This window comes from Moschus berezovskii, chromosome 11 (assembly GCF_049115385.1).
Source record: "Moschus berezovskii isolate FMDL1 chromosome 11, NW_MosBer_1.0, whole genome shotgun sequence".
Classification (NCBI taxonomy): Eukaryota; Metazoa; Chordata; class Mammalia; order Artiodactyla; family Moschidae; genus Moschus; species Moschus berezovskii.
Genome location: NC_142470.1, coordinates 12,337,841 through 12,347,333, shown reverse-complemented (window position 1 = coordinate 12,347,333; position 9,493 = coordinate 12,337,841). Strand labels below are relative to the sequence as shown.

At 57.3% G+C, this 9,493-nt stretch overlaps 1 protein-coding gene across 4 annotated transcripts in view; it reads right to left on the bottom strand.

The window, feature by feature from the left end:
• Positions 1-2,324: 2,324 nt before the first annotated feature.
• The window catches only part of DENND1A (DENN domain containing 1A), a 552,302-nt gene continuing 545,133 nt past the window's right edge, over positions 2,325-9,493 (bottom strand). For 2 of the 4 annotated variants that reach the window (XM_055400903.2, XM_055400904.2), the window contains 3 exons: positions 8,982-9,110; positions 5,962-6,217; positions 2,325-4,716 (listed from right to left, as the gene is read on the bottom strand). In XM_055400903.2, coding sequence (XP_055256878.1) covers positions 3,529-4,716; positions 5,962-6,217; positions 8,982-9,110 — 1,573 coding nt within the window. In that variant the 3' untranslated portion in view covers positions 2,325-3,528. The remainder of the gene's footprint in view (positions 4,717-5,961; positions 6,218-8,981; positions 9,111-9,493) is intronic. The other 2 variants (XM_055400906.2, XM_055400907.2) reach the window with 1 other exon arrangement.

Genomic DNA, 9,493 nt, shown 5'->3' with positions numbered 1-9,493 from the left:
GCAGCTGGAAATCAGCAGGATGGGGGGCAGGAGCCAGAGGTTAATGTGTGAGCTCCCGGTTCCCCAAAGAGATGCTCCTTGAGGGAGATTTGACTCTGCCCTGTGCTGGAGCCAGTCTGTGCTTGGGATGTAGACGGCGGGGCAGACATGCTGGAGTTGGGGGCGTAGTGTCTGGGTCCGCGCATTCTGCCTCCTGCAGGCCTGTCGCTCAGAGAACGGGGAAAGCAGCCTTGGCCTACCTCACGGGGCTGTTGTGAAGATGGTGGGTGACCATGGGGAGGGATGGGGCTCTGGGATTCGTTACAGTCCAGTCTGCTGTGGGGCTGCCCAGGTTGTCCTGTTAGGTGTCGGGAAGGGAGAGGGAGAGCACAGGGAAGGGGCCTCCCCGAGGGGCAGTCAGCGGGCAGTGAGGACGGAGGAGCCACCCTCCCTGCCCACCTTGTGCTTCTCCAGCTCCCCCCGCGCCAACAAGGTTGCTCCTTCGCCTGCAGACCAGTCGCCTCCCTAACGGTCGCTGGGAGGATTCGAGAGGAGGATGCGCAGGAAGCCCTCAGGGTTGTTCCCTGAGGCAGGTGCTCAGCACACACTGGCACCGCCTCTGTGCCGGGCTGGTCCTGTGAACAGACACAGAGGGGACGAGTGGGCCGCTTTGCTTCCGGCCCCTTCCCTGGTGAGGCCACCACACTGGGATCTCTGACAGGCACCTGTCTGAGGGCCTGGCCTCTGCGCTTCGGAGTCCTTTGTCCCTGACCTGGAGATGTGCCCTTTGGTCCTTCCTGTTTTCCAGGCCAGCACCCCCTGTGCCAAGACCAGGAGACCCCTTTCCACTTCTTGACTGGAGGTTGACCTTACCCAGCTCCCCAGGGGTCTCATCCAGTTTCCAGAGGCACAGGAGTCAGTGGAGATGGGGCCATGGGATGGGGTGGGAGGGCTGAGGCTGGACACTGGGCTCCAGGGGCTTGCTTGGTCCTTAGCCTGTAGGAGGTGGGACCAGCTTTCCCTGTGGCTCCTGGGAAAGGCAGGGAGAAAACATCTGGTACCATGAGCTTAGCCAAGCTGCTGCCTTGATTAGTTCATCAAGTCAGAGATTTGGCAAACCTGTGTTTTTGCAGATTCCTAAGACAAGACATTCTGGGTGGAACCCCAGTGTATAAAACCTGGGTGGTTCGTTTTTTCTTGTTCCTGAGAGTTCTAAGAACTTGTAATTTTCAAGCACAGACCAGGGAGGGAGACAGAGACAGAATGATGGGCAGGTGGGGGTGGGGGGTGGGGACACTGTGTCTTAACATCCACTCTGGGGGCTTGGTCCAGGTCTCCTCTCCAACACAGCCCAGAGAGGTGCAGTTTGCCAGGCTCTGCCCTTGCTAATAAGAGGTGGTTCTAGGTATCCCCTTGAGCTTGACCTGTTCTGGAGCCAAGGTGCCTTTGACATCACTGGTGACCTGGAGCCCTGCTGTGTGGGGCCCGGCAGCCCTGTGCCCAACTGTGACCAGCCTACCCCTCAGAGGCCTGAATTGGAACAGGCTTGGGCGTGGGCCAGGGTCAAAGCCTTCCTGACTGCTCCACGGGCCCCGCCTCTACCTCTACAAACGCAGATGCCGAAGGTTCCCCGAGGTGTAGTCCCCTCCCTGCAGAGCTTCCTCAGGACACAGGGATACCAGCTTCTCTCCAAGAAGATTTTATTGAACGCACACACAAAATTCATCCTTGGATTTGCAGATTGACTCCAGCAAGGGAAGAGACAGCAGTGCTCTTGTGAACATGGTGCACTCACCACCGGCCCCCAGCCAGGGAGACCATGGGGTGGGCTCGGCTTCCCAGAGGCCACTGAGCACCTCTTGCCTTAAGACTCTGCCCACCGGGTGGGCTACCCTGTCCTGATGGGGCTCGGGGGTCTGCCCAGGATGGATCTGCATCTCTGCTGAAACACCTGAGTGTCCTAGAGGCGCCCGCGTGGCCCAGACGTGACACAGCACCCTGCTTCCGGTGGCCAGAGGACATTGCCGAGATTGAAAGAGAAGACTTGCCCAAGGGCCGTGACTGATGAAGGAGCTTGTGCGGGGCCAGCAGCTCTTCACACCCCACGTAGTCGGAGCAAACCTCAGGGCCGGGCCTCGCTTACTCATGGGTGGGGGTGGTCTCCCAGTCCCTCAGACGATGACAAGGCTCCCTGGGGTTATAGGGGCCTCTAGAAACCCCCTTGCCCCCTCAGACACCCCTGAGACTCTGTGTCTGACCATTCACAAATAGGAAATGAGAAATCAGGTCAAAATGTTCACAATTTCCTGCATGTCTCAGATGGTTGTTTTCTTAAATGGTTGGGCCATATTTTAACTTGGTTTATTGAAACTAGTCAATTTCAAGATTCCATCAAATCAATAAAAGTAAAAAGGAAAAGAAAGATAAAAGAAATAATAACAAAACATTTCAATTTAGCTTTGGTGACGTTGGTCTCAGGAATTTCTATGCTGGCAGGAATCACAAGGTGGGCAGGGAGGGGGTGACTCCAAGCCCTCCTGCCTCCAGGCTGCAAGAAGCCGAGCCTGCTCACTCAAGGGCCTGGAGAGGGGCTCAGTGCCCTGCCCCCTCCTGCCCCAAGGAGCCAGGCACTGGGACCCTTGAATCTCTGTGGTGGTAAGCTTGGCCTTCCAGTGGGGGTCTGGGTGCCTGCTTCTCAGCTCTACCCACTGAGACCCACTCGACAAGAGCCTGAGCCTCATGTGATCATAACTGGAGACCAGGAGAACCTCTGGAGACCCGAGGGACAGTGTGGACGGCAGCTGGACCCATCCTGATGCTGTCAGGTTTACCTGTTGCTATCTTGTCTTCTATAATCAAAGTTGCTGGTGCTCCCGGCCCTCACGCAGGGCTGGCTGGGGCTTGGCTTGTTTACCATGAGGGATCCCGTGGATCCCTCAGCCCCCAGATCCCAACCGAGTCAGAAAAACGGAGATGTAGGGGTTGGGGTGAAGACTCAGTAAAGAAAGAGTGTGCATATTGCTAGAAAGGGTTTGGAAATGCCCCGCCAGGTAGATCCTCCAGCTGGGGAGGGGAGGGGTAGGGGGTTCCTTACTTCAAACTCCAAACCATGTGCCTCTTGTGCAGACGAGCTGGTGTACCGCCAACGCTCGTGCCCATCAAGGTGGGGTGTGCAGGGCTGGGCTGCAGCTGGGGCAAGAGAACAGGGCTCAGGAGGAGACATCCTGAGGATGCGTGGGGCTCCTGGTGGGCAGTTTCCAGAGGGAAGGTGGGTAGGATATGGCCTGGGGTGATCGCTGGCCCAGCTGACCTCTTTAGTGCAAAACCCAATTGGAGGGTCAGGGGAAGGGTGGTGGCGGGGCGGGACAGGCACCCAGGAGCTGGGTCAATTCCCAGGCTGGAACTGGCGCCATTCTCCAGAGATGGGCAGTGTGGAGAGGAGCAGGGGCGGCAGAGAGGGTTCCCATCCCTTCCCACCAGTAGAACCTGGGCAGAAACAGCAGCAGGGGAAGCAGGGCCGGCCTCGGCTCGCCCCACCCTCAGCGCTGCTCACTCGAAGGTCTCCCATTGCTTCCTGAGCTGCTCCACGGAGCCAGGGGCCGGGGCTGAGCTCACGTCTTGCTTGGTTTTCCGTAACAAATCCTCAAAGGGGTCTCTGGCCTCTCGTGGAGCAGAGGGCTGCAGTGCTGGCTCCAGGCCCTGGGGGGCCCTGGCGGGGAGGAGTGGGGGGTCTCCAGGCCTCAGGGCCAGCCCTTGCTTGGCCTCGGCAGCCCTGGCGCTTGAGCGGGCCAGGGGCAATGTTCGGATCCTTGAGGGGGCGACTGCTGGGGGACCCAGAGGCTGCAGGGAGTGGGTACCCATGGGCACTTGGCCAAAGAGGTTGGGCATGGAGAGGGCAGACAGGTTGGGCTGAGATCGATGGGGGGCACAGAAGCCAGAATTGGACAGCAGGAGGCTGGGGGCAAAGGCTGGCCCCAGGGAAGCAGGAGGGGCCCCAAAAGGCCCAGCTGGTGCAGAGACCAGGGACATGGTGGGCAGTGTCGCTGGCACGGGTGGGACAAAGGGGTTGAGTGACGGCTGTGGAAATGGGGTGGGGGTCCCCATGGGGGGAAAGCTAAATTGGGGGGTAAATGGGGTGGCTACATTTGGGGCTGTAGGGCCTGGTGGAAGGGAGCTGCCCGACCAGGTTGTGTTAAGTGGGTCCAGCAGGGCCAGCAGGGCATCACTGCTGCTGCTGGCGGCCCCTGGGGCCAGGCTGAGTGGTTGGAGCAGTTCGGTGGGGTCTTGGGGTGCAGCACTGGAGAGGAGCCCAGGGAATGGGGTTGAGCTGAGGGCAGCCCGCCTTTCCCGCTCAGCCGGCTGCCGCTCTGAGAAGTCGCCGAGGGCGATGCCAGGGGCCTGGAGCTTGGCCGGCCGGGCGGTGGGAGGCGGGGGCACGATGCCCAGCTCCGGGGTCTTCCTGCCCTGGGGCCGGGGGATGGTGATGCTGCCCAGGGTGGGCGTTGGCACCTCCTCCTTGTCGCTGGGATTCAGGAGGCCATTCTGGTTCTGGGGCCTGCAGGGTGAGGCCAGGGAGTTTCCGAGCAGGGCTGAGGGTTTCTCAGGGCAGGTGGCGGGAGGCTTGCTGGGGATGGCCATGTCGTCCTGGCCTAGGCTCCAGAGCCTGCTGTGCGGGTGGGCGAGCTTCAACGCCCCTGGTGTCCCACGGCTCCTGTCACTTCTGCCCAGGTCCAGCCTCTGCCAGAGGGAACGAGGGAGGCAGTGATGCAGCTGACTGGGGACAGATTGACCCTCCCCACCCCATCCTGTGTGCCAGGGGGACACTGGGGCTGTGGTCCTGGGAGTGTGGCCAATTAGGCCTCTGGGGCTCACGGAAGTTGGGGGCTTGGCCCAGGTCGGCAGTAGAAAGCAAGCCCAGGTCTGTCTGCACTCCAGGCCAGTCTTCTCTCACTAGGGTGGCACAAAGGGTCTCCAGAGAAAGCCCTGTCTTTTCAAGCCAGCGCTGCTAATTAGTTTTAGGAAAAGGACTCCATCTGCTGATCCTCTACTGGCCTGACCCATTTTACTTTTCAAAGCGTGTGGGCACTTTCAGCCACCCCTGAGCCCAAGAGGGCAAGCGAGGCTCGGGGGCTGGGTGAAGGCGCACTGGCCGGGAATGAAACAGGCCTGGGCTCTGTGCAGCTCTGCCTCCTACTGGGCCACGACCTGGGTGTCATGTCCCTTCTCTTGGCCTGAGCTCCCTCATCTGCAGCCTGGAAATAGCAATTCCCTACAGATGGGCTTGTGTGAATCATCGGATATGCGTGCTAAGTCACTTCAGTCATGTCCAGCTCTTTGAAATCCCATGGACGTAGCCCCCCAGGCTCCTCTGTCCATAGGGATTCTCCAGGTAAGAATACTGGAGTGGGCTGCCATACCCTCCTCCAGGGGATCTTCCTGATCTAGGGATTGAACCCCCGTCTCTTAACATCTCCTGCACTGGCAGGTGTGTTCTTTACCACTAGCACCACCTGGATACGTGGGAACTTTGTGAATCCCACACTGTGACCCAGGGACTGCAGAGTCAGTAGCCCCTGGCACAAGTGAGGAGATGGGCACAGGCGGTGACAGACTGAAAGTCTCAAGGAAGATCAGGGGTCACGGTCACAAGCAAATATCCAGAGCCCCAGAACTCTAATCCACAGGCTCTTCAAAGAGCCTTGGTGGGGTGGGGATAATCCCAGTTCCATCAGGGGTCATGGCAATGCCCACCTCTGATGCATAAACAGAAACGGGGCAGATTTTCATCAGGCTGTAGCATGTTCTCCATAACCGTGTGGGGGGCTCTGGCCACTGGCCCACCTGGCAGAGTTTGCAGTCAGAGTGAGCATTGGTTGAGGGCCTTGGAAAAGTGGCTCTTTCTCCCTTGGTATCTGTCATGTGGGAAAACCTGCCTCATGTGCAGAGTGCCCCCAGCCCGCACCCACCCAACCCCCACCATACCTGATAGTCAAAGGTCCCCGGCTGCTCCCTCAGGTCTTTGGGGGTCCGAAGATCTTCCAAGCTTTTGGCCTGGCCCAGCGGCTGCAGCGGGACTTCCATGTCGAGGTTGCTGAAGACGTCCTCCAGGAGGTCGATGCTGGCGGCCCGGTCGTGTGGAGCTGGGGTGGGGCCCATGGACTCCCGTGCTCGTTGCTCCGGGCTTTCGGCCTCGTCCCCTGCACTGTCTGACTCCTTGAGTGTCCGATATGGCTGCGGCCTGGGGGGAAGCAGAGCAGGCTGGATTCTCCCACCCAGAGCCGTCCAGGGAGGAGCAAGCAGCCCCCACCCTGGAGACCTTCCAGGCCTCAAGGAGCACAGCTGGGAGCCTTGGGAGAGGAGAGTGTCCTGGGTCCCTGCGAGTGCAGGCGTCTGAACGGTGCCCCTCAGACAGACCTGGGCTGATCTCGGGTTCTGCTCACTGAGGGGCCTTGGGCAAGTTGCTTTGGCTCTAGCTTGCACCAGGGAACCCACTTAGTTTCCTCCAGACCACAAGACTTACCGTAGAACTGGCCAGCGGGCTCCCACACCATTCACACAAGGCGTGAGGAATGGGACAGGGCTGGAGAGGGAACAGGCAGGAGGACTCACTCCTGGGCCCACTGTCCATACCCTCACCCCTGCAGCAGTTGGGTCCTGGGCCCAGCTTGTGCGGAACTGAGCTGGGGGAACTCTCCCCCAGGGGGCTGCACAGTACACCCCAGGATCCTCAGCAGCAAACTACCTGGGCCTCAGCCTGTGCTGATCTCGGTTCCAGCCCTGGTGCCATCTCTTGCTGTGGGACCTTGGGCAAGTCACTTAACCTCTCTGAGCCTCAGCTGCTCCCCCGTTCCAGAGTGCACGTCCTTGCAACTGGTGGTGGAGATGACACGAGCAAACGTGGTGCCGGCTGTACAGCAGGCACGCTGAGGCTGTTAACAGCATCCTGTCCATTCATGCACCAAAATCTTATAGCCAACCCAGGTGCTGGGGACACTGGGTGCCTCTTGCTATCCTCTCTCACAAGCCTGTGCCCCAGGGTACGTGGAGAATGCTGCCCAGATCTCTTGTGAAACTGGGCCAGAGTAGCATCCTACTTCAAACCGCAAGGGTCTGCCCCCTGGGTTAGGCCAAAACTGCCCATGGCTCTGGTAAAGTGGGGAAGGTCGCCACCTGGTGGTCTGAAGGCCCACTTGAATGAACTTGGGCAGGGGGGCAGTCAGTAGAGGAAAAGGGGCTCAACTAACAGTCTTGACTCTGGGCAAGGACTACGTCAGACTTTACTATCTCCCTGAAGCGATACAAGCAGCCCATGAAGTAGGACTCACACCCCCGACTTTATAGACGAGGTAGCTAAAACTCAGAGAGGCCAAGTAACGGAACCTATGTCACACAGCACCTGGCAAGAGGCAGAAATGGAAGCCAAGTATGAGAAACTTCTAAAGTCCCTCACTCGTTCTAACTAAACCCTCTGACCAAGCTCCTTTAACCAAGTTTGAACACAGTGAAGGAGACAAAGAAAAGTCAATGTGCTTCATAGTTAAGGAAACAGAGTTTCTTTAGAAGGAATCCATTTTAAGATGGCCGTTTCCCTTTAAACACACACAAAAGCCTATGTTTTTCATAGATCATGGTTCAGGGAGTGAGCATTATTTTAAATAATTAAGGCATCAATTAATTTAAAAATAACATGGCCGGCCAGACCCCACAGTAGGGGTCCTTGGTTGTTATCTGTGTGGGATCCCTTTACCAGCAAGGCAATTGTAAGTTGATACATGGCTGGACATTTCTTATTCCAGTCAGTAGATGCAATGCTTATTTTAATTAATAATAGAAATAATAACTGATACATTAAGTCTATGATATTATAGATACTATTGCTTAGGACAAGGCTTTTCTCCTAGTTTTAACAAAGGAGACCAGGCAGCACGCAAAACTTGGGCAACACTGGCTTAGGGCACTGCTCTCTAAGTGAGGACCTCAGGAGGGGACTGACTTGCCTGTGGTCACAGGTGAGCTGGTGGCAGAAAGGGCCAGAACCCTCCTTGCCTGTGGGGGCAGTGGCAGGAAGAGAGCTGTTGGGCTTGTCGGGTGCCCCAAGGAACCCACAGGCCCAGCCGTGGAGGAGAGAGTGGGTGCGGGGAGATAGTGAAGGGGACTGGCAAGGCGGGAGCAGGGGGAGAGTCCCTCTTATGTAATTGGGCGGGAATGGTCCACTCCCCAAGGTCTGCTGTGGGTATTCAGCAAAGGGCAGTTCCCTTCCCCTGAAGGCTCCCATTAGAAACATCATGCAAACAGATAAACACAGACCAGAGCTGGCCCTCTGCTCAGTCCCAGCTGGGAAAAGCCTGTGGGTGGAGAGGCAAGAAGTGGTGAAAAAAAAGGGCAGCCACCAAAGCCCAATTCCCGGGGTGGCTGGGTTGTGGTAAACCTTCTTTTTCTCTTTCTTTGTTGCAATTTGTAATTAGAAGGAGGCTTAGGCTATAAGTAATAATGATAAAAGTTATCTTAAAGTCAGACAAATAGCTAAGATCTTTGGTCATGCCATCATTAATATATATATTCCATATCAGTAACTTTTTTTTTTTAAACTTAAAATCTGACGCTCCAGCTCCATGGCTTCCCAAGGTGTGCTGAGATAAAGGAAGACTGGGCAGCAACAACCAGCCTAACCATAGCTGAAGGTGCAGCCGGCAACCCCATTAACAGTCCAGTGCATTTTCCCTGTGAGGAAGGAGACCGATGTTCCCGTCTCACACCTTTACAGCCCCGTCACCCTGGTCACCTCACCCCATCGCCACAGGCCCTGTGGGGCTGGCAGAACGAACGCCCTGGGAGGAGGCACACGGCGGGCGGGGGGCGCCACCCTGCAAGCGGGCACTGGAAGGCAGCAGACCCAGGCACCCTCCCCACACACAAGCACAAGCTGGCCACCCCCGCCCCTCCAAGTGGTCCCGGAGAGTCACCAAGCCGAGCTCAGGAAAACGGAAGAAGGAAGGAGAGACCATTCAAAGGGAGTGGAGAAGAAAAAGCTTTCGGTGAAGCCAGAGCTCGGGCCCTCTTCCCGCTGGCACTCATCGTCAGAGGAGTCTTCGGAGAGGAAGACAGCATAGTGTCGCAAGGGCCTTACGAGGCTGGGGCAGAGGGAGACAAGAGAGAAGACCGTTAGGAGGCACCTCTGGACTCCGCGTGGTGGGGCGGGAAGGAGGCCTGCAGCTTGTGTCTGACCCTGGCCTCCCTCTGCGGGCCAGGGAGGAAGCTGTCCAGAGGAGGCCCGACGGGCCCCCATGGTGAGGAAGTGGGTCCCTAACAGAAAAGAAACTGTGGGTTTGCCACCTGTGTCAAGAGCCTTAAATGCATCTATGACCTCATGATTTCACTTTCATTTAGATACCCCAAATTGTAGCAACAGATTACGCACAAAGATGTCTATTACCGCTATGTTTATAAAATACGAGACAATCTAAATTTCTACAGTAGGAATCTGGTGAAGTGAATTACGGTACAGTTGGCTGAG